This window comes from Xiphias gladius, chromosome 9, assembly GCF_016859285.1.
Source record: "Xiphias gladius isolate SHS-SW01 ecotype Sanya breed wild chromosome 9, ASM1685928v1, whole genome shotgun sequence".
NCBI lineage: Eukaryota > Metazoa > Chordata > Actinopteri > Istiophoriformes > Xiphiidae > Xiphias > Xiphias gladius.
The window spans coordinates 2116378-2141415 of NC_053408.1; the positions used below are offsets into that span (position 1 = coordinate 2116378).

At 43.1% G+C, this 25038-nt stretch overlaps 1 protein-coding gene across 6 annotated transcripts; it reads left to right on the forward strand.

Annotated features, from left to right (window-relative positions):
• Positions 1-569: 569 nt before the first annotated feature.
• Positions 570-24709, forward strand: LOC120794271 (pleckstrin homology domain-containing family A member 1-like). 6 transcript variants are annotated; one of them, XR_005708110.1, is made up of 14 exons: positions 570-651; positions 4832-4933; positions 5674-5859; positions 8004-8060; positions 8408-8453; positions 9672-9769; positions 10678-10803; positions 11870-12007; positions 12270-12338; positions 15481-15545; positions 15671-15734; positions 16014-16103; positions 19485-19659; positions 21941-22054. XR_005708110.1 is itself a non-coding variant. In XM_040135178.1 (14 exons), the coding sequence occupies exons 3-14, from the start codon at positions 5719-5721 to the stop codon at positions 22197-22199; spliced, it is 1227 nt and encodes a 408-aa protein (XP_039991112.1). In that variant the 5' UTR covers positions 570-651; positions 4832-4933; positions 5674-5718; the 3' UTR covers positions 22200-22310. The 6 variants fall into 6 exon arrangements, 5 of the variants coding, with proteins under 5 accessions (XP_039991112.1, XP_039991107.1, XP_039991109.1 ...); XM_040135178.1 differs by lacking the exon at positions 19485-19659 and adding an exon at positions 17885-17958 and having other exon boundaries at positions 21941-22310; XM_040135173.1 differs by lacking the exon at positions 19485-19659 and having other exon boundaries at positions 21941-24709.
• The last annotated feature ends 329 nt before the right edge of the window (positions 24710-25038 follow it).

Consider the following 25038-nt stretch of genomic DNA (forward strand, 5'->3'; position numbering starts at 1 on the left):
ACACTGAAAAAGTTAGATTTGACGATTTTAAAATTAAACAAATTACCCCTATAGCTCACCTGTTTATAATCCATTGACATGTGACCAGGGATAATAGGTCAGAAAAGCCGGGTTGGGAACCACTGATCTTCTTGTTTGTTGTATAATTCCTAAATCGTTTCATTTCCCAGATTATCTTCAGAAAAATCTGTCAGTCAAATACTCTAATGTCACATCAGAGTCAAACATTTCTTCAAGGTCACATCAGGGGAATGAGTTCATCAGCAGTTTGTCAGTTTATCTGAGCCAAATTTCAGGGGGGTCCTTCCAACGCCGCTGGGACATGTCACTCATATCCACAAATGTCACCCGTCCCATGAACCGCGAGTGCCTGAAACAAGTGTATTGTCACTCCATCCAACAGTTAAGACATTTCACTCTGGGACAAAGTGACGGGCCGACAGACCGACATTGCAGTCACTGGCCCCAACTCCAAATCCTCCAATTGGTTTCCTACGGTGTTTTACTTTGAAGTCCACGCGGAAGTGACTCTCGTGTCGTCAAACACCTTTATTTTCGAAGCGGGGACCGGAAGCCCGTGCGTTTCCCTGCCCGTAACTTGACGGCGGTGCCGGACAGCCGCCACACTGGACGCGGACTGAGCCGAACTGTGTAAGTAAACCCGCCGCCCGCCGCCGTCGCAGCCCGCGGCCCGCGTCCGTCCTCGGGTGAACACCCCGCCGTGAAAAATGATAACGCGTGAGTACAAAGTGTCGAGCAGGCGGCTAATGGAGGCGGGAGAGGAAACCCGGCGATGTTCGTAGGCCCGTGACAACAGTTTGATGTCCTCAGGAAGGAATTGCGCGCCGGCGTCTCTCCGCACGGACTTGTTTACCACAGTGCTCGCTGGACTCGTGTCCATCCGTCGGTCCGTCGGTGCGTCGGTCCGCACTGATGCGGGCTCCAGTCCAGCGAGACGCGACCCGGTGTGACAACCGCGGAGCAAAGTGTGTCGTCGGAGGTTTTCCCTTCGCTTTGCTCACGTAGGGAAACACCACATCATTCCTACGATGATTCCTTTACCGTGTCTCCGAGTCTCTGCTCTCCCGGTGTCTCCTGCTGTCCCCGTAGAGGTTCATAATGGGTCTGTGACCGACGGCAGTGTAGGCTCTCGTACGTTTGGGCCACCGTCTGACACCGAATGTCCTTTTGAACGTCTTCTCTCAGACTTTAAAAGTGTGCCAGCGATGCCTGGCCGGTGCCGATTGTTTGATCCAAAGACAAATTCATCTGCGGCTGCTTGTTCCAGCTCCTCTGACGCGGGGAACCGCTGCTCCTGTGGCTCTATATGACGGTTAATGAAATATCTCTTGGTTTTCGAAACACGACATTTGAAGGCCTCACTACCTTTTGACATTTCATAGACCGATCGCTCCATCAGATAGTGAAAGTAGTTGCTAGTTGTGGCCCTGCTGTCACACGCAGTGAGTTTATACTGATCCGACTCGTCTGTCTTCCCCTGTCGATGTTGGACTTCATGCGCTGCAACTTTGCTCCAGAATCTGGATCACATTTCAGAGTTGTCCTAGAATAAATGTGTGGCCTGGGATCGGCCGGCGGTGGTTTTGGACTGCGGGGATCACAACAGGCCTTTTTTGGGGGGGGGGGACCAAAACTCGTTGGCTCTCCAGTCCTCCGCAGCTACCTGTAAACCTGGCCAGCCACTGGAGGAGAACAGCTCCTCCTGATAATCAGGAGAAAAAAGGAGAAAAAAGAACTACCTGATACTACCTGTCTTGTTGGACAGGTAGTATCAGGTCATGTCAGTGGACAAAATTCGGGGAATTTGACTTAACATCAAAAGGAGTTTACATTCTACGATTACACACAGTTATACTCTGTACTGCGTATACTGGGTTTTTAATCTGGATGTAAGTAAAAAATTTAAAAAAAATTACAATTCAAAGGATTTTAGTATTCTCCACCAGAATTATCAGGTAATTTTAAAGAAACATTTGGACCATAATGTGGGGAGATAAAATTAAAATAAGACATAGCTGAAGAATTTCACGATTTTTCTTTAATACTTGTAACATTTGTAGAAGACGTAGCAACCTCCAAGACTTTTCAAGATTTTTTAGACTCAGCAGGCCTCCGTGTTTGATAAAATCACCATGTGTCCTGTAGTGTGTGGGAAGCCAACGAGGGAAACAGATGCATTAGTCACAACAATAGCGTTTTAAAACATTGCGGCTCCATCCAGAGCTCCCGTTCTCCATTGTTATCTTTTTCTTTTCTTTTTTTTTCTGGGTGTAATGAGCGTACACACATCAAGTCCAGTGAGTGGCGTCCTGCTGGGTGCCTCACTGTTTCTGTCTCTTGCTCAGCTCTTATCGCCCTCTTGCCCCCCCTCTAAAACAGATTGTTTTTTGGGGGGGGGGGGGTGGCTGCACATTTATGTCTTGACATAAACTATGGCTGTTCAACCGGACAGTGCGTGGCAGTACACAGGTTTCCCATAATATCCAGAATCAAAGGAGAGCAGGGCTGGATATCGTTTTGAATGTTTCCATACTAGGTCAGTGTGATACCTGGGTTTGGCACAGATACCAAAACAACACTTTTTTACCTCGTGTTGAGGACCGTAAGCATGTTTTTCTTCAAAACCCCCCATTTTTGATTCAATGAAAGAAGCCTCTCAAATGGTGCGTGTTGTGCACCATAAGCAGCCACACAGGAATTTTATCCGATCAAATACGGACTCAAATCTGCTAAATTATGACTTCAGTCATGTCTGTAGCTGGTTGCACCAGCTGTGTGCAAGTTCAGACTAGGCCTGGTTATGACAGAAGCATTAACTAAGTGGAAATGTATACCACACTAAATTAAAATGGGTTTCATCACACAAACAAATTCTTATGTCAAGATTAGCTGTTAGAAATGTACACCCACCGGCTGTGTAACGCTCAGCGATGCACAGCTCACTGTGGCACCGTGGCAAAACCTGGCCTGCCTATGACCCGTTGAAGAGCATGAAAGGTGATATGGAAGACATGCGATCTAGACGCTTGACCAAACTGCTGTTTAATAATGATGCAAACGGTTGTATGAGTTGTGGCATGTAGGCGCCGCTCTCAAACTGTAACAAGTGTCAACAGTAACCAAGAAATTGGCAAGATTTAGTTCGGTAACATCACATTTCACAAAATAGCACAATGTCCCTTAGAGGGAAAAATTCCTGTTGTGACGACACTGAAGTCACCAAAGTAATCATGGAACGAGGCAACGTCACTGCAGCTAATGGAGCAAGAAACATGAGCCGTCAGACGATCAGACGAGATCAGGATTCGACCCAAGATAGGCGAACCAACCCAGTCCAGAAGACTAATAACTGATTTAATAAGTAAAGAAGATTACAAATCAGACCAGACTTTCAGTGCCAGCTTCCAGTACTTGAAAATTTCCGATACTCGTTGCTACGATACATTTTGGTTGGTACCAAAAAAAAAAAGTCCTGAGGTTTGATGCCTGGCTCCGCTCCGCTGCTGTCAGCAGTGTGAAGACACCCACCCAAAGTCTGTACTCAACCTCTGGTTTCAATAGACACGCTCCCTCTGTCAGCGCGAGCGTCTCAATCGCCGCACCTGAGACCGAAAACATTTGTCTTAAACCGCTTTGTGTGTGTGTGTGAGAAACCACAAGTATTTAGTGTTTATGTGATGTTGAACAATGATGACGGTGACACACACACATTCACACAGCATGTTTGACTGACTGTGTGTGTGTGTGTGCATGTGTGCGTGTGTGTAAGAGAGAAAGAGAGAGCTATGATCAACCAGCACCTGCTCTGGTAATATCTGCATACTTTAACTAGCGCTAGACCTTCTCTCTGTTAAACAAGCACACACACAGACACACACTCACACACGCTGGTCTTTCTATAGTTGTGAGGAAACTCATTTAAATAATGGATTACCTGAACCTAAACCTAAACCTAATTTTAACCTGAACCTTAAAACCAAGTCTCCGCCTTCAAACGGCGCTTTGAAGTTGTCAGGACCAGACAAAATGTCCTCACAACGATGGTTTCGAAACCACAATTTATCCACACAACCGTAGAGAGACATATGTACACACACAGACACACACACACACACACAGATAGCACTTACTGCAGCCTGTTGAGTTTGGGACTTTTCAGGTGTTTCCCTGCATTTTGAAATACCTCCTCTGAAACAAAGTGTGTGGGGGGGGACCTGAAACCTGAATTGCTCGAATTGACACTGCAAGATTACGATCCATCACCGAAGCCACAGAGCCACAGGTGCAGAATTGTGAATCCATTTTCTATACCAGGACAACTTTATACAAGGCTTGCTTAGCAAAGAAAGAACATTCAAATCCCTATCCAAGTTTTTTTAATTGCGTTTGTAGGTGGATTGGTTGGTCACCTGCCTGTAGCAACATGTTGGGTCTGAGCGGGAATTCAAGGTTTTTTAAAGGCAGGAATCTCCGCAGCTGGACATTTACTCACTCTACCCTACAGGTACAGCGCAGTCAGAGCCTGTTGTGACAGTATCATGACATTGTCACGACAGTTTTCTGACAGTTCGGGACTATTTCTGTTCAGTTTTAGGACTCTGATCCTAAACGTACAGACAAGTCAGTCAAGGAAGGGGGGGAAACGGGGCAGTGTGTTTAAGGGACAAACATCTGCTGAAGCCCAGACTGAGGGCAAAACGCGTCCTCACCAGTCGCTGACTACAACAAAAGGAATCTCTAAAGCTGTCTTATTCATGCGATATGTCTTGTCCATTTAATGACCAGAAATGTACAAAACTTTTCATTTTAGGGGGGGTCGTGTCTGAGCTTTATGGTGAACAGCGCTGCATCCATCTGTCCAGCAGGCCTGTGCAGCATCTCCAGCTCCAGTTGGGGTTGCAAAAGATAGTCGGTGAGCACGGGTTCTAGTTTTGGTCTCTGCACAGGCACAAAGGTACCAAACCTTGCAACCCCACTGTGACAAGAACACCACAGGAAGCTGCACCCAGTTACTGTGCCTGACTGTTGTTTGCCAAGACGTAGTTCTAACACGTAGCTGTATCCCCACTGTATAACTGCTCATTGTCACTTTTCAATTTGTCTTTGTTTATACATTAAACAGACCAGACACAACATGTCCATTAGAGTTTTATCGACATATTTTTCACTTTTGACAGCCCCAGGCCAGCTGTCTCCCCCCTGCCTTCAGTCTTTATGCTAAGCTAGGCTAACTATGTCCTGACTTCAGCTCTTTACTTAACTAACATGAGATTGATATTGATATTCTCCTCTAACTCTTGTAAGCAATTAGGCCTATTTCCCCAAATGCTGAACAGTTCTTTTAACACGTCCCACTACTTCCTGTCCCATGACAGTAGGCAACTGTATAAAAAGGTCTACATCTTTTGTGGGTGTAAACACCTTTAAATTAAAGCTGAGACTAAGAAGTTTAACCTCCTTGTCATTGCTTCATTTCAAATCCAATGTGCTGGACTACAAATCCAGCAGAATAAAATGTGGTTCTATAGAAGACAGCCCTCTACATTGAGATCATTTTACTGTGTTACAAGAATGCAGCCTTCAAGCTGAGGTAGCATTTGCTTTGAACGAGTGTATCAGCTGATAAACGCAGGGCTGTCTCTCCTCCTGCAGCATTCCTGTGATGCCCCAGGGCGGGCTGAGCTGGTCGGGGTTGCGATGCCTTACGTGGACCGACAGAATCGCATCTGTGGCTTCCTGGACATCGAGGAGAATGAGAGCAGTGGAAGGTTCCTGCGCCGATACTTTATCCTGGACACTCAGCAGGGCAGCCTCCTGTGGTACATGGACAACCCACAGGTGAGGCTGTGTGTGTGTGTGTGTGTGTGTGTACACACGTCTTTTTATGGTTGTGTAGACACATGAAGGACATTTTAGGAAAGTGAGGACATTGTGTCAGGTCCTCGCAGCTTCAAAGATCTGTTTCGGGATCAAGACTTGGTTTTAGGGTTCAGGTTAGAATTAGGTTTAGGTTCGGATTAGGGTAAGGGTTGGGGTTAGGCGTGTAGTAGTGTGTGTTTAATAACTGAGCATACTGCTGTGTCTGTAAATACTCTGAATGTTCTGTCTGTGTCTGTGTGTGTTTACGGTGTGTTTGGTGCCATTTGAAAGGATTTTGATTCCAGTTTCCATTCTGGATCAGATTTCTTTTTTCTTGTGTACTTTTAATGAGATTGTTTACAAGTTAGCTGCATAGCATCAGTTACAGTAATAGACTGATTTCATTCCTTCCTTCCATTTATTTATTTGTGTGTTTGTTTGGTAAAGAGTTAAGAGCAGGGACAGCTTGCAAAAGTGTCCTTGGTGGTGCATTTCAGTCATGAGCTATTATATGAGAAAACTGAATGCACAAGACAAATATTACGTGAACATGTGCACTACTAATTACTATTACACAAGGTAGCATTTTGGCTGCCAACTCTCAAATGTCTGTGGCACTCCGCCCCAAGCCCATTGTTTCCTAATGAAGGCATAAATCTCCACAAACAGGTCACAAATGTATAGTGTTTCCTTTTTTTTTAATGGTAATTTTACAAATAAGAATAGCTTTTAGCAGAAGTTACTTGGACAGGAGGAAACAGTGCTTATGTTGGGGACTATATTCAGCAGCGGATTGATCCACTGCTGAACTTCTATCTTTCCTCATCTCTGTAAACTAATTTAAGTGTTGTTTTTTTTTAAGTGCGTAGTCACACGGGTCTCAGTACATTTTACGGTAAAAAGAATAAACTAAAGTAGAGTAGTAAGGGAGAAGACACCGCATGTAACCAGAGGAAGGTGTGGTTTTAACAATATGACATACAAAAGTCCTTAACAAAGAAAGGAAAGCTTTAAAGAGTTTGGAGGAATCCAAAGAGGAAGTTGTGGGTTTATAGGACAAAACTACACTGAACACAGATTCTCATATGATTGGTTGAAGCTTTAAAAGGAGACAAAACTTTTCACAGGTGTGTGACAAGTTGAATAAGCCCTAATCAAACACATCTGAGTTTGGAAAATTCTTTGTGTCAAACCAAACGGACAAACAGGAAGCATAACAGAAACTGAAAAGGTCAGTAACAAAAGTAGTATTTATATTTCCCATAGGGGGGAATTCCTCAAACACTGCATCCTCAGTCAGAAAGCAGGTGGGGCTGATGTATATTTTTGGCAGCTGCCGCCAGTGCAGATCTTTGAATGAGGCTGCTGATAACTAATATTTGCTGCTGGTATTAATATTGTCTTTTCAGATACGTAGATCATGTTCATGCCAAAAAAACTCCCCAGATGTTAACATTTCCGCTCCAGGATTTTCGCTTCTTGAGAGAGTGGGAACATCTGGGAAACAGCCTTTAGACCAGTGTCTCCCAACGATTTTAGCTTGGGGCCCCTGAAAGCGAGGCTATGTGTTCCTTTGACCCTCGGCGGCGGTGTCTAGTTGATGCTCTAAATTTCAAACATTCATTGGAAGTTAGGTTGCTCTTCGTTCATTACCAGCCAATCAGGTTCAGGCTTTGTGAATTTGGGGTTTTACCCTGTCAGGAAATGTTTTTGACGATGCTGCATTCAGGTTTGAGCACTCATATGATGATTACATGACCATTTGTGTCAACATTTTTCCATTGTCCAAATGAATGATTCTGAGCAAATTCCAAATATAAATGAACAGAAAGTCACTGATGTTCTGGTTTTATGAGTGACAAGCCGTTACCCGTTTATTGCATTGAACCACATTTACCACATGATTTTACATAAATCAGGATGTACGTATAGAGTCATTTAAAAAATAGTCTTTATGCGGTACTGATTTTACCAGATCACTCAGCCCTAGTGTTCCCAGGCCTTTTTTGAGGGAATACGTAACAAACCCAATCTTTGTTTTCCAGTAATACTACCTTTACTACTACTTTTACATCAAATAACAATAACAATGAAGGTAATGATAATATTTCTTCTTTAATCAGAATCTGCCTAAAGGTGCAGAGAACGTGGGATCTCTCAAACTTACCTACATCTCCAAGGTGAGTCCTCTCTCCCTCTCTCTCTTTTTTTCTCTCTCTCTCTCACTCACAGACGCACACACAATTTCAATGTGTCCAATACTTTGGTCTGTGATAAAATACCTGCAAAACTAATGACACTCCCATCAGCTTCAACTGTACTTTATATTTAGTGCTAATTAGCCCATTTTTGCGTGCTAAGATGGTGATCACCATAAAGAGTGTTGGATTTAACCTGTATTTTTCTGTTTGTTGATTTTTTGTTTTTTTAAATTGCTGTGTATTTCTTTCTTAATATTATTGACTGTAGTCTGGAAGCCAAATTGCCCCTGTATGACATAAGAGCTCCACTGTACTCTCTCGTTCAGGTCAGTGATGCCACCAAACTCAGACCAAAGGCAGAGTTCTGCTTTGGTAAGCTCACCTTCATTTTCTTCTCCTACCTTTTGCTTTCTCTCGCTCTACATTTTCTCCCTGTCCCTCGCCTTTCTACCTACACTATAGCTCTATCCACATACTCTTGTGTTTTTTTTGCTGTGCTTTCTTCATGGACTGTACCAGGCCCGTTAGTTCCAGTGAAATTAAATCTTAAAGCTACAGCATACAATGATATTGGAGAGTGTGAGAGCTTTCATTTTTTGTGGCAGCAAATTGTATTTAGCCTTTTCCTGTTTCAACATATCAGTGCCCCCCTGCATGAAACCAGCTCCATAAAGAAATGATTTTCCCAGTTTGGTGTGGAAGAACTCGACTGGTCTGCACAGAACCCTGACCCCAACCCCACCCAGCACCTCTGGGATGATCTGGAACGTCAACTGCAAGCCAGGCCTTATCACCCTGCATCAGTATTGGACCTGATTAATGGTTTTATGTCTAAATGGGAGCAAATCCCTGCAGCCAGGTTCAACATCTGGTGGAAAGACTGAAACCAGAATAATGGAGGATGTAATGGCCCATGGTTTTGGAAAGACATGTTCTGCAATTCAAATGGGTGCAATTTTCAGGTGCCCACGTACTTTGTGGCCATGGTCATGCAGTGCACAACTTTTCTTTCCCGCGTTCTTGTACTTCCTCTCTACCTTCTTCATCCTTTCCCTCCTCTCTTCGACCCCTTTTCCTTCCTTTCTTCCTCTCCAATCTCCTTCAATTCCTAAATCTCCTACATTGCTACTCTTTCCTCGTTTCCTTCCTTCCTTGTTTCACCCCTTCTGCCCCTCCTTGTCCTTTTATTCCTCTCTCCCTCCCTATTTTCCTCTCTTGTTAGGTTTGTTTCCTCTCTTTTGTCCCTTGCTACTTGTTTTTCCTCTAGTGGCCAACAGTAGCTTTTTGTCACTCAATAGGAGGAAACTGTACAATGACCTTGACCTGAACTGTGTGTGTGTGTGTGTGTGTGTGTGTGTGTGTGTGGGTGTGTATATTTGCATCTGAATGGGATGTTAACATACGCACAAACACACACATCCTCTGCCTCTGAGAATCCAGAAACAAACTGATATTTTTAGATCATGATTTGCATGAAGGTTCAGTGTGTTTCTCCTCTTACTCTTGCATTTTCTAGTCTAATGTTGCCAAGTAAGAAGATAACAAACAACACATTCACATGTTTCTCTCTGTCTTTCTCTCTCTCACAAGTTATAAATGCAGGAATGAGAAAGTTTTATCTGCAGGCCAACGACCAGCAGGATTTGGTGGAATGGATCAGTGTTCTCAACAACGCCACCAAGATTACTGTGAGCCTCCCACAGCCACCAACACACACAAACACACACACGCACGCGCACACACGCACACGCACACACAGATGGATCAATAGGTGACCCCGTTTCTCCTGTTGTTGTAGGCCGCTCTGTCATCTGCCTCAGGCTACAGCAGATGGAAAATCACCCATCAGGCCAGAGAGATAAAGTTCAGTTCAGGCGTAACGGAGTGTAAAGGGAAACAGAACAGGAAAGCCAAGGTTTCGTGTTCACCTGCAGTGGCCTCTCTCTGGTCTCTCGGGTCCTTGAAGTATTATTTCAAACTGTGAAACAGGTTTTTTCGTAGTCTAGTGGTTCCTTCTGAACACAAAAAACAGCTCACAAATAGTTTTATTTTTAAAAGGTTCAATAATTTTCTAAAACAGCTGCACATTGTAGTTTTCAACAAACATTACTCAGGCAGGAGGAAAACGTGCATTTGTCAGAGACTGTTCTAGCAGCAGGATAGTCCACATTTGGTGCTCTACTGAGTATTTCTGGCAACAGGAAAGTGTGTGTGGGATTGAGTCAAAATAAATTACAATGTGTGTCTTCACGGTAATGAAGGAACACGTCACGTCATTCCAGTGTGGCTAAGGATGAGGCTGGTGATATTTTATATTTTTATTATTGTCAGCAGATCCCATAAAATACAAAAACCAACTGATCCAATTGATCCTACTAACTGGCATTGTCTCTCTGTTAGAAACACATCAACCTCACGTCAAGACAAAAATGGAGAGAAAAAGCCAAAAAATGCAGATTAGAGACCAAAAACAAGATTAAATATCCTTGAAGAGATAAGAAAAGGATAATCTTGTTAAACCTTAAACTTTTTAAAAACCTTTGGGTGTCAAACATGTGCTTGGCAGACAGGAATGTAGTTAATGTCGTGTTTTTAGGTGCCAAAGCCAGGCGAGGGCCACACTGCCCATGCAGAGACTTCCCAGGAAGTACTTGGAGCCATGAAACAAGTCTCCTACAGGACTGAGATCATAGGAGGAGTCCCTATCATCACCGCTACACAGGTAACACGTGCACACACACACTGCCATGTGTGTTGTATTAGCAGCAGCAGCAGCTCAGCAGGTTCAGTCCTGTCTGTGCTGGTATGCAGCCACAAGCATGTGGCCCAGTGTGCATCGACGTAGACAAGTGCCGGCTGGTTTGAATTGTATAACTAAAAGACTTTTGAAAATGTCCAGTGAAATAAACCCCTATACTCAGCTACTGGTGGCTGGGTGATTTAAAAATTCAGAAATGCTGTGGAGACCATTTAGAGTCGGTGGGGAAAAGAATTAGATTATTAAAAGGGAACTTCCCCTGCTACTCATCAAAGTCTGCGTATAATTCTTGGGGAGTATTACTATATATGTGACAAAAAGTTATATAAAGCCTTTTGTGTCTCCAGAAGCAGTTGTGTGAAATCTGGTTAATGTCCTCCAGTGATTTCACTGAGTCAGCGTCGTTTTAGTCGGAAGACTACAAGGCTAAAAGTAAAAAAGATAGAAAGAAGTCAGCTTGCCACACCTCTGTGGCCCACTCCTCATCTCTGCTTTAGGCTAGAGGCTCGCAGCGACATTAGCCGCTACTAGCATTGAGTTGCGTTAAGAGGAATGTAGGTGTCAGGTTTAAACAAGGAAAAAAAATGCATGGAATAAAAAAAACTATCTCTGGTTCTACTGGATCGGTTTTTTAGCTCATTTACGTAGCATTTTAGATACTTTCAGCTTGTTTTTTGCTTATACGGCACATTAACTGTCAGCGTCTTTTTTTCGGTCACAGCAGTTGGCTGTTTTTAAGCAGAAAAGCTCTAAAAACCCACTGGATACTACCCAGCAAAAATGGACACAGTCAGAGAACAGCTGGTGAACACAGTGGAGCATTTAGCAGCTGAAGAGCCAGATGTTTCCCTCAGGAGCTGGTGGAGACCAAACCAGAGCTAAAATAGGACAATTCCAAATGAATACAACTGCTCAGTATTCACTGAATGTGTAAATAAGCATGTAAGCATTAACCCGTTCACCAGTGTTTTGTTTCAAGAATGTTTTGAGACGATGTTCCACTATTTGTGTGTATTTTTGTGTGTTTTAGGAGCAGGGGGAGGGGCAGAATGGGGCAGAGCGTGGAGGTGTGAAGCGGTGTCAGAATCAGCTGCCCTACTTCCTGTCCAGAGGAGCGCAGGACCCGGCCATCATCAAAGCCGGATACTGTGTCAAACAAGGAGCTGTGGTGAGAGCAAACACACACACACACACACACACACACACACACAAACAGGGTTTTTCAGTCTCACCATGTTTTGATTTATCTGTGGTTTATGTTTTTTATTGAGTTCGTCCAACACTTTCGTCCGGAGAAGGCTAGTATCTTGACACCTACTGGCCAGATTCCTTTGAACCTTTGTGTGGATATTTATGTTCTACAGAGGATCATTCCTAATGTTTTAACTAAGAAATACGACAGTGTTGATGGACCTGCTTCTCTTCCTCAGATGAAGAACTGGAAGAGGAGGTATTTCATGCTGGATGAAAATGCTGTCAGCTATTACAAATCTGACCTGGTGAGAAGCTGTTTTTTTTTTTTTTTTTTTGTTATTTGAGAACTGATCCTTTAAAAGAATCGCGTTACAGCAGAAAGCTGGCTGAAACCAGTTTACTTCAGTGCTTATAAACACACTGACTGTTGTATCACTTCACACTTTGCCATGAGCACGCACAACTAACCTTAACCTAAACCTAATTCTAACATTAACATTAAAGTGTCCTCACAATGATGAAATGTCCTCGCAGCAGTGGTTTAAAAAAAAAACAATTCTCCACACAGCCCTAGAAAGGCATGTACACAAACACACACACACAAGACACAGCTTACTAGAAGTTAATACTTCAGTAAAACTATACAAATGTTAGGAATAGAGAAAATGAAAAGTGAAAACATGAAAGACAGAGAGCAGTAGAACAGTGTCAGTGTGTGTGTGTGTGTGTGTGTGTGTGTGTGTGCGTGTGTGTGTGTGTGTGTGTGTGTGTGTGTGTGCAGTGAGGCTTGTTTTGCCTTCAGGGACTTGTGTGTCTCTACACGCAGCAGCACGCTTCCTGAATACCACCTCATATGATCCACGTGTGGTGAGATTAGCGAGTCCTAACCAAAGCCTGTCTGTGCACATACATGGACACACCCTGTGTGTGTGTGTGTGTGTGTGTGTGTGTGTGTGTGTGTGTGTGTGTGTGTGTGTGTGTGTGTGTGTGTGTGTGTGTGTGTGTGTGTGTGTGTGTGTGTGTGTGTGTGTGCGCGCGCATACTTTCCAATACTTAAGTATTAAATGTAATCATGTATGTAGTGTTACATAATGATGACAAGTGTAGAAAAAATGTCACCTTTGACTCAAAAACATTTCACGTCAACAACCAGATAGGACGAGGACACGGTGCGAGAGTGAGACAGAGAGTCGTTGAGAGGTGGGCGGTGCTGCTGGTTGCAGAGGAATTTCTCCCCACGTAAATTCAAATTTGAAACCTTTCTTTGAATGATCAGTCATCCTCAACACAGAAACACACGAGTCTCCTCGATCATTTAACCGTAGTATAGGTTAATGTTCTGACCATCGGATTTTTAGATTCTCGCAGAATTTAAAACTCCAAAAACCAAACCGTGGGAGTTGTAGTCGACTTCTCTCCTTTTGTTTTTATGTTCACAGATTTGTACCTTTCGACTTTTTACTCAAACAAAGTTAACATATTTTATACCGATGATTCAACCAGGAGAGTTTCATGTCCATCTAAGCTGAAGTGCCCCGACTGTCAGTCACCCTAACACTGTCGATGAGAAAATGAACACAGCTTTTATTTCTGCAAAGTTATGACCTGAAGTAACTGGTACCAATGCAAACCATAGTCACTTCCTGTCTACCATATAGTGCATTATATTTATTGTCCACCATTTTATTTGACTGTCCTAATTCTGAGTGTGAAAAGTATTAGAGCCCTCATAAATACCCACAATGGAGCAAATGGCATGTACACTACTTCAAATCTCACTATGCATTGCATTTTATAGAAGCTAAAAATATTGGTCATGAGAGACTACACCTGTCATTGATGACTAATGATGTGTAGTAGTGAACTATTAGTAAACTACAGAGTGTCTTTTATTTAAAGTAGCAAATGTGTGAATGAGTGAGTGACTTTGGACAAAGCCTGTATGTTTGTGTCATTCGAATGTGCACTAGCTCAAAATATCCTGAGGTGTGAGGAGGGTCAGCCAGGTAGGGGGGTCCTCACCACTTCTTCATTCCACAGCTACCAGGAAATTAAGATTGGGAGGACGAGTCAATGTATTATAAAACACCCCGATATCTCCATGAGCGGAATTTCAACATAATCCCACACAAATCACACGCCACATGCACTGCGTCTGAAAAGAGACAGGAAAATCAGATGTGGTGCACCACACACATAAAAGTTCTTTAAATAGCCTTTAATTGTAAGTTGCCAACTCTGATGAGTCAGTAACCAGCAGAGTCAACCCAATGCTGAGCCAGTTAGCGCTGTGTGTTGGTGAGCTAGGCATGTGAGTTACCAGGGTGGGAAAGTGCATCATCATCATCGTCGTCGTCATCTCTTTTACCAGTGTCGGTTTAGACCGGACTGTGGTGCGGAGAGGACCCCATGTGTACGTCATTTGGACAAAAGCATCTGCCAAATACATACAAGTATATTAAATGACGATATAAGCTGTGACAGTATAGAAATGTGTCTTTTTTATATGTTTTATACGGAGGTAGATCTCACTTTAAGATCTCTGGTTGTGCAGGTAATTGTGAGCAATGTGGCGAATCAGTGGGCAAGACTGCTTTACAGGATTTTTGTAGTACCTAGATTGGTCAGATATTTCATTTCATTTGGTCAGCTGGTAGGGGTCAGACGCTGTGTGAATAAAGCCAGATTTACCTCTAACTCATTTTAGAATCTGGCTGAATTTCTGCCCGATGGTTGTTGCTTCGTGCTCAGTGATATTACTAGAGTAGTATTTTGTTGTGGCTACTGTCGTCATTGTGCTGTGAAAGAAAGCAGAACAAAGCTGTAAGACACCAAGAGCGTCTGTCCACATTTTCATACATCTGCAGCTGCACATTCTCCCATCTCTGTTCAAAGCAGCATTAGGCACATTGCTTTGTGAGGACGCAGCCATCTTGTTTGAATGAGTTCAGCCTGAGCACCCATGTCATGACTGAACCATACAGTGTGAGCATAGAGGGTGTGAGTTCTGGCCGTGCAGAACGAGTGATTTAACATGTTGTTTGAGTAAAAATACAGAACTATTACTGGAACTGTTGCGTCTGCCCAGTCTAAAGTTCAGGAGCCAGTCTGCAGGTACTCTTAGTTTTTTTTTTTTTTTGGTTGGTTGGTTGGTTGGTTGCCGTCCTGCACCTGACATTCTTATAAGCTACTCACTTCTGCATCATGTGCAGACGGTTGCTTTGATCCTATATCTCACAGGAGAAAGTGACGCAGGTACAAAGTATTCTGCAGGAGGTTTCCCGTTGAGCCAGACGAGATGAAAATCAAAATCAAAACACCAAACATAGACGAAACATAGTACACAAAAGATTGGATGAGTCTTTCAGAGTTTAAAATCTTGGATCATGCATCTTTTAGCTGTCGTGAAGTGAAATGTGTTGTTGTTTTCTCTCTTCCTCCCCACAGGAGAGGGAGGCGCTGAGAGTTATCCCGCTGAAGGAGATTCACAAAGTTCAGGAGTGCAAACAGAGGTCAGTTACCTTCTCTGTTAGCAGGCGAATATGAGCTGCCGTCCAGGCTCTTGGGTCAATTCAGGGCATTACATCGCAGGTCATTAAATACTGCTGCTGCGCTCTCCCTGTGCTGTATTCTGCAGTGAGCTGATGATGAGGGACAACCTGTTTGAGATGGTCACCAGCTCCAGAACCTTCTACATACAGGTAACATGCACGAAGCTGATTTAAATAACACCTTTTTCTTTTCTTTTCATCTCTAAACATATTTCTGCTCTTTTGCAGTAATCTTACACCTTCATTAGAAGCACTTTATATGTACGTTTTAACTTACAAAGTCACCGTATGAGGAGCGCTGCGGTACTAATACAACTTTATGTATTTGCAGATAATTTACTTCTTTAGTATCCTAGTGCAAATCTACCATTGAAAAACAAGGAAACAAGGACGAATCACACCTTTACATTCTCTCTCTCCGTGTGTCAGGCCGACAGCCCAGAGGACATGCACAGCTGGATTAAGGCCATCTCAGGAGCGATTGTGGCTCAGCGTGGCCCCGGACGCTCAGCTAACACTGTAGGTATCCTGTCAGACTCACTTGTTCTAAGCTTGTTAAAGAGGGAATCAACGCATAAAACACCTACAGTTTTCCAATGACTGTAAGTATATGTGGTAAAAACTTTAGTTGAAAAAGAGTTCATACTCAGCAAAATCAGAAATGGAAAAAATTTTGGTTTTGTGTTTTTTACGGACACAATTTTATCCAAGTGGGACTGAAATTGTGAAAAACTTTGACTGGCAGTCATCCTGAAGTAAGACATTTTAAAATCCAAGAGCAAAACCTTGAACTCAATTCAGAAATTTTCGTTTTATTCGTAGTTAGAATATTTTTTTTTCAACAACTTTATTTTTATTATTTTCATTTCAACAGCAGAACATAAGCACAAGAACATATAAAAAGAGTAAATAGCAACTCGCATACACACACTGTGCAACCCCGGCAAGACAATATCAAGGCGAATGATGCAGTTTGCCTAACGATTTCATTGACCGCTCCCTTCCAGTTGGTCAGTGAAGTCACTCTAGGCTCTGCTGTTTTTTGGTCCCGTCCCTCCACATCAAGAAAGAGCGCCATGTTGTTTATGTCTAATCAGGTGACGTGGCTCCATCTTGTGGCAGAAGAAAGTACTGCTGCAGACAGGGAGCTTACTGAGGCTTCAAAGTCGAAAGATTCTAATCAGATCTTTAGATCACTTAGATGCTCAACCTCAATCTGACCTCAGTCATAGCCCATATGTTGGAATAACAAAAATAACATTTTCAAGATTTCCACAGCCCGATGATGATGATGGTGATGATGACTGAAGAGTGTTTTCAAACACTGATTTGTTTTAGTTTTCTTTGCACAAATTGTGTACCTCACCACACACCTTATACACACACACCTACATCCTAATATTTCTCCCAGTCTATGTCAACATACCTCTCCTCTCACTCTCTTCTCTCTGTTTGAAGAGTTTGCTTCCAACACCACATAATCATCCACCAGAAGGAAAAAATAACAGAATTATGCCGCACCATTATATAAATAAAGAAAAACACACATGACATTCATAGGCGACCAGTCCGCATTAACTGTTTTGGTTGAAGTGTAAGGCAGTTCAGTCTTTGGGCCTGTTAGTTTGTCTGTTAATTAGCAGGATATCTTAAGAACTTGCTAAGAGATTCAATGGATATGAGCTGGTCTTGCTTATAATCATGAAGTAAGCTGGGAACAGATTTAAATGAAATTCAGTGGAAGGTTTCTAACTCTTGCAAGTATAAGTATAAGGGGATTTCGGGACTACTTAACATTTGGGGAAATTGTCAACCTATCACAACACGTACTATCACTGTAAAATCCCACTTTGTATGGTCACCGTCTTTGTCAACTTTGCAATAAATGTTACTTTACTAATCTGGGATGAAGTGTGGACTAGCTGTCAACATCTTAAACCACTTGAGGCCAAAATATCAGAGCCAGGCAGTAATCTGAAAAATAATGTGGACCATCCAGCCAATCAGAGGAGAGCACTCTCCGCGCCCATTGTATAATATAGGAGCAGCCTATTAAATAGCAGTAACATTATGCAGACATTTACGATATGAAAGTTCTTTCTTCTAAAAAATGCTAATCTGGGCGACATTACATTAATCCTAAAACAGTTGCGTAGTGACGGTAACGGGACAGTATAACTACTCTTCCTCTCTGGATCCTCTTCCGGGCAGTGATGCCTCTGTGGATGGATGTGTTGTGTTTTGGAAAGAAGCTCTTCACATTGCTGTAACTGAGCTGTGCTGTAAACTGTTGTTTTCAGATTCGTCAGGCCAGAAGGCTGTCCAGCCCTTGTATACAGAGGTATACGCCATTCTGCAGTGGTGAATGCAGCACGTATGTGACCCCTTGCCCTCTCCCTGAACCCCCCCCATTCACCCCAGCCGCCAGCCTCTCCTCACCGAGCATTTACCCTTCACACGCCAGGAGTTCTCTGGTTTTGCATCCGACCGAGCTCCTTTTATTCTTTTAGCCAGCAGATTGAACCCTGTGTTGTTGGTCCGTCCTAAAGCTGCTGCTAGCTGTACGGTTTCAAGTCTCACCACCTGTTGCTAGAGCAGTGGAGTTACCCATTAACAGCAAGTAGATAGTTTGTAGATTTGGGTGAATTGTATTTGAGATTCCTCTCAAATACAATTAGAGTTTGCTTGAGAGTTTGTTCCTCAAAACGGGCAAAACCTGAATGTGTAGGACTCTGTAGTTTCCTTTCCACCTGCATTAACAAACCTCTTGTATCCAAACTGTAGCTTAATTCACAACTTGCATTATTTCACAGAGTATAAACTGAAACCTCTTCTTTCTTCTCACAAGCATTTGCACAAGCACTTGGGGTCTTTCCTTTAAAACTGACAGCAAATGTTGGGTCTCTTGTCGTCTCCATCAGTCATTTATGACAATGTTTATGCATAGAACGTGGAATTCATACACAGTGTACAGGACTTGAACTGGAAATGCTCATTGATGGCTATTTCCCTGTTTTTTTTTTTTTTCTTTTTCCATGTTCTTGCCTTGCTGTGATAAGCTGTGATAAGGATTGATCAGCCCTTAGAGCCCTAATTGATTCCTGTAACTCCAGTGTCGCTGCGTTTACGTTTTATTTTAAATGAGGCCGACCCAGCCAAACTCACTGGTTTTGATTATTCGTTCATGATTACGTCTTCGTGGCGTGAATCTGCCGCTGGATTTGATGCGTCGTGGTGTTATCCAAGCACAGTCTGATCACCCGGGACACAGTTTGATGCAGGTGGAAAATAAGTCCTTGGTTTGGGAACTATCGAGTAGATGATAAACGTGTTAGATGACCTTTCAGTCCAGGTTCATGACCCAGGCTTGCAGGCCGATGTGCTTCCTCAACACTCCTGAACATTTCATGCCTGAACGCTCTTGTTGGTTGCGTCCACCATCGTAACTCATCCCACCCAGGCATCATTGCTGATTTATTGATGTGCCATTGACTGAAACACAGTGGTCCATTGACATCCCAGCTTCTCATCTTTTTTTTTTTTCATTTTTGATATTTTTCCATGTTACATTGACGTGTGGCCAAAACTCACACGCGTGTGTCCATCTACACTTTCCTTTTCACCACTATAACATGATCGATCACCTCTGAACTTTATCTGTCTTTATTATTTTATTCCCTGGCTTAGCTGTGTTTTTTCACGTTGTGTGTCATTATTTATGTCTTAATATTTACAGTGTTCCTGACGCCCAGCAGAACTTCGCAAAACCAAATTCATCACGAGCCTTTTCTTTTTTTTTTTCCGCTAACTCTCTGTCATGTTGTGTTTCTGTTTTTCTTTTGCGTGTTTATGTGTGTGTGTGTGTGTGTGTGTGTGTGTGTGTATATGGGTGCTTTTCAGAGAGTGAGGTCTGACAGTGACGTACTAACCTTCCCCAAATGAGCCCTGCTGCCTACTTCCTGTCCCTTCCACCGCTGCTCATCGTCCAGTCCCCAAGTCCCGCTGCTTCTCAGTTTCCTTAGCAACTGCCACTCGATCCCGTCCTGCTCCTTGGCAACTGCAGCATCACTTGTTCGTACGTGTTGCTTGTAACTGCATGAACCCTTGTGTTACAGTCACTATTCACAGCATTTCATTAAGGTGGATAGTGTGACCCCATATCTCAATGGTAAAGCCATCAGGTAACATGTTATCCTAACTGGAATCATGGCCAAGCTTGTTAAAAACCAACAACAAACTGCACCTTTCAGGCCGGCCCAATAGTCCGTATTATACTTAAATGTTTTTAAAACATAAATACGGTTACTGTGCAATAGAGTTGCAAAGCTGAAGCAGTTATTTCGGGTTATTCCATAATTTTCTGTATAGACGGCGTTAGGTTGGAGCACTTGAAGTCTTGAATGGACATGAAACTCGCTTGGTTGAATCATCACTTTGCAACAGACCGATTCTGTTGTGTCCACCGCTAACAACTAGCTGATGCTAAAGATTACGCTTTGTAGAAACCTGATGAAACATTCCCCGGATTAAAGATTCTGGGTTACTATTGGATAAGAACAATGATAATTATAATAATAAACTTAATTCTTACAACACAATTCATACATAATATTCAAAACAAGGTGATACACTTTGATAGATTAAATAAAATAGGATAAAACAGAATTTTGAAAAAGACAAGATAGAATGAGCAGCTGTGCTGCGGTGGTTTGTCCCAGATTGCGCTAAAGCAGCGGGTTGAATTCCCCACCGCTCTGATTCTGCCTCACAGCACCAGAGCCACCTGCAATACCAGACTCACATCTGAGAAACAAAGTTGAAATAAGTCAAACCGATGTCCACATTTATCTCTACTATTGTTAAACTACCCGGGACCCACGTGTTTCTATGTTGAGGAACACTGACACAGTCTGAAAAGAAAACTTTGAAATGAGAATTTACAATGAGGACAAAAACTCCCAGGACCAGAGGTTCCTCTCACTTTGCAACTCTACTCTAATGCCTTCTATTCACTCTTATTGTGTTAAAACCGTGAATGCAACAATAGACAAGGTGTCAAACTTGGCTTTTCTCCTCTGGCTGATCTTCACTTTCCTTGCTAATACAAAATGTTTGCAGAGCTTAATTTTAACCCATAAAACCTGATATGCATGTTGGGGGTTTTTTTTTTGTTTGTTTGTTTGTTTGTTTTTTTTAAACATCAAGAGCAAACAAATGTATTAATGAAATGTTTCCTTGATCACCAGCAAACATACGTTCGTAATCTGAATGTCATCAGTGACAAAAGCTAATTTTTAAATGAGGGTTGCATGCCAGTGATGACTAATCAGGCTTGTCCTGTTTGATACTTTGGTAGGTTGCTTTGAATGGTGCACGAGCTAATGGTTTGGTGCACAGAATGTTAAATAGTTATGGTTTTATGCTCAAAGAGGGAGAATTTGATACAATCTGATCAATTGAGGTACTGTGAGAATATCAATTATCCAAGGAGGGGTTTCTGGAGACGCTTTCACACAAAACTGCCGGTCACCTTGCCGTGTTTCAGTAGCCAGAATCGTGGTTATCACTGAGTCATGTCCTCTCTATTTTCCTCAGGGAATTTGTGAATCTGAGGTGCAGTTAGGCAGATATCGATATCTTTAATTTGCAGTATCCTGAAGTGTCACAAGAAAAGTTAGAAATACATAAATTAACTAGAAGGGCACTCATTGAGCGTAAAACTCTGCCGAGGCCAACGTCAAACAACATACACCAAACTTCAGAGAAAAAAAGTTCAAAATTCATGGTAAATGATCCAGATCGGCCCCAAAATGTGGTGGCTTCCTCCCTGGTAATCCTGCTGTCACATAAACCAGCAAACAAACAGACATGGCTGGGAAACATAGCCTCCTTGGTGGAGGTAAAACCTACAACAGTTCAGCCAATTTTCACAGCAGACCTTAGTGCCGGTGGAGTAAAAAAAAAGAACAGAAGAATGAATAAAAGCTTCTGCTAAAACCAACGTTTTTTTCTTCAGGCTTCCGTGACTTGACGAGCGGAAGGTACTTTGGGGAAATCTTGGCGTTGATCTTCTCATAATACAAAGGCTTAAGTTTAAGGAGTTTTCTGGTGAACGAGGTGACGCCAAACAAATTCTGATCTGCTCAATGAGACACTCCGACATAGGGGTTCCGCTTTTTTCCTTTTATCTCCATCTCACTTCACTCCACTAATCCATTCAGCATCCATCCATAGAGGCATTGCTTTGTTCCATCAATACACCCATTCACCCATCCGTGCATCTGTCCATCCATCTTTCACAACCGTTGCTTTCTTCGGCCTCTAACTTCCTCTCCCACTTCCTTCTCTCTCTCCAGGAGCGCAGTCACCACTCTTCTCCCTCCCCAACATCCTCCTCCACCTTCTACTACCCCCTTGACCAGGAACCACATCTCCCACAATCCTCCTCCCGCCCCTCCTCAGCGGGCACTCAGCCTCACATTGGACAAGCACCGCCAGGACAACTTCCTGGGCCTGCTTCCGTGGAGGCTGAGTGGTGTCCAGTCCGTGATGATGCCCCTCCCTTCAGCGCGCTCCCGCCTGTCGCTGCAGGAGCCGGTGCAGTCATCAAAGTAACGGAGGGGGAAGACGAGTCCCTGTGGAAACGCCGCAGCGAAATGGCCGGGCTGGGGTTCGTCGGCAGCGGTGGTGATGGGCAGCTGAACCGTCACACCGCTGAGAATTCTGACCTGCACATTACCCTGATTTGATGGTGATGATGATGATGATGATCGACAATCTCTTAAGGACACACACACACACACACACACACACACACACACACACACACTTCTACCCAAGCTCTATGTGCTAACACTGCTCTGTGTGCTTAAAAAACTACCTGACTGGCCAAATGATCCTTCTACAAAACTGGGACCAGTTTTTTGTATGTGTGTGCACATGTGGGATAGGATCTTCCTTTACTTTTGTCTTCCTGCGTATTATTTACAAAATATTGCTGCTGGCAAACAAAAACCATGTTGTCATGCAAAGAAACATAGACCTTAGATATCGTACAGTGAAGTTTTGAGGTGTTCAGCAGTGCACGAGCCATGGAACCTGCTCATAGCATGATGATGTGTGGGCTTCATGATTCATGTAAGAAACAGACAAACCAAAGTTCGTTTTTCTGCAGCAGCAGCTCAGTGGTTACAGCCCATCAAACACTGCAAGTGTCAGATGTCTGCATCTAACTCTCCTGCGAGACTGACTAATCCAGCTTCTCGTGTTGTTTTTTTAAGACAATCCTGCTTGATATTATGAACTCTTCCTGAATTTCCACCGGAGAACACGAGCAGTTGTGACAACAGCAGATCCAATTTGGGGAATTTCTGACACGTAATTACCAAATTTCCAAACGTTTTGACAGCGCTTTGAGGAAATGGAGAGCTGGAGAGTCCAAAATGGAAAAATCCTATTGGCTATGTCACATGATCCAATTTTATGCTCCCATGCATCAAAAACGCAGTGCGGCGTAGTTCGATTTCATGGTACAAATACGTGATTGTGCTGGCTTTGTTAACTGGTACTTAGCTTACTGGTAGCAAGCCAGCTATCTCAGCAAATGATTCTTGGCAGCCTAGGACCTGTATGTTACTAGCTACTTAGCTTGTTACCGATTAGCTCGCCAGCCATGCTTGCCAACTGCGAGCGATCGCGACTTCACCAGGCTTCGGCACAGCCCCTTTTGCAGGAGCATGTGGATGATTTCGCGGTGCCACTTTCTGCTCGGTCCAGGGACTAAGAGGAGAGTAAAACATGCTCAACATCAGGAAAGTTGAGGAACGGAGATTTTCACCCAACAGTAGCATCGTGCAAATAACGCAGTTGTGGCACAAAACGAGCCAGCAGCCCTTTCTCTCCAAACGCTATAAGCACTTGGAGACCAGAAGTAGATACAAGAAGTGAGCTCCTTATAATTGGAGGCAACAGCTGTCACTTGATTAGCCCTTCCCCGACCCCTCCCCTTCAAAGCGCGTGAGAAACCCCACGGCCTTCAGCCAATGTGAGAACACGAAAGGCCTCTCTAGAGCCAGCCTTTCTTGGTTTGTCTGTTCTGGGCCACTGTTGCGGGCGCCGAGGAGGAGGACACGCAAACATAGTTATGAATAACATGTTCCATTTCTGCCGGTAGATCCTCTAAATCCTACACACTGGTCCATTACATGTACTCGGCAGAAAGAGAGGTTAGCGAATTTCCATTTTCAGCCTAACCATCGCCTTGCCTCATCTACAGATAACTATTACAGTATTTTGGTTTTACATGTCAATTAGATCGAGGGAAAACCTTCTATTTACAGATGAGAAAACGACTTACACAGAAATTTGCTATGTTTTTAGAAAAACACAAGAAAAGACAAGAAACAATGAACAGCTCTTTGCTGTGCAAACCTCCAGACAATCTGGGCTCAGTGGTTCAAGTGAAAACGTTTTTTAAGTGTTTTATGGTCAAAACATAAGATAGGAAGACTTGAACGGGTATTAATAAAACGTGAAGTGTTGAGGAGCTGATTTTCATTCTGCTCACCAGCTTTACTCGCCTCGACTCCTGCACTACACATTCGTGTGACCGTTGCTTTTTTAACTCCATCTGATGTTGATGTATTTGCTTGAATGGTTTTAGTTTAAAGATGTGGGGACACATGAAACCAAACTCATATTGTTGATTTGTTGATCTGTAAATGTCGTTTTTGGACCCGGCAGCCGTTCTCCAGGTTTTGTGCCTGTCAGCTCCCAGGCTGCGGACGCTGCACACTCCGTTTTGGAGACTGGCTGTGGGTGTTTTTAGTTTGTTCGGATGTGCTTTTAGTTTTGATGGTTTATTATTCACAGTGATGAGATGGAAAAATCTACATGTATGTGTTGTTTACTGACTTTTATACACACACGTGCATGATTGCATGCACATAACACCCCACCCCTGTTGTTCCCTTTTAAACATAAGCTGGGTAAAGTGCCTGCATTGTTCTTTCTAAAGAGTTGATGAGAAAAAAGTATGAGCTGTTTTGACCATTTTTAGTGTGTACTTGATTCTAGGACCATGTGCTCTATTTATTAAAAGAACTTTGAAAATACGTTTAACTGGATTCAGGTATCTCTTTGCTAACAGGCAGATTTAAGGAGAGTTGCGATGACACTGGATATAAAAGGAAATGTTTCTGATTTCGGTTTTTAGGTTTGCGGAGGAAAGTAACGTGAAGCAGTTAAAGGAAAAGTCTGGTCGATTTTCTGTGTTTTTCAACAAATCCCAAGAAAAGATAAAGACCAACAATGTGTTAGTCTACCTCTCAATACTGCCTGACTTCACTATCTTGTCTATGGCCCTCAGCCACAAGCCTTACTTCTTACTGAAGAGGTAAAGTTTTAAAAAATGGTTCACAAACATAGTTTCATATTTTTCAGAGAGACTCACTAA

Coding starts and splice junctions, on each gene's coding strand:
- LOC120794271 (XM_040135173.1), top strand. CDS start 5,719: ATGCCTTACGTGGACCGACAGAATCGCATCTGTGGCTTCCTGGACATC. Junction 5,860..8,003: donor GGTACATGGACAACCCACAG/GTGAGGCTGTGT, acceptor TTCTTTAATCAG/AATCTGCCTAAAGGTGCAGA. Junction 15,735..16,013: donor CCAGAACCTTCTACATACAG/GTAACATGCACG, acceptor TCCGTGTGTCAG/GCCGACAGCCCAGAGGACAT.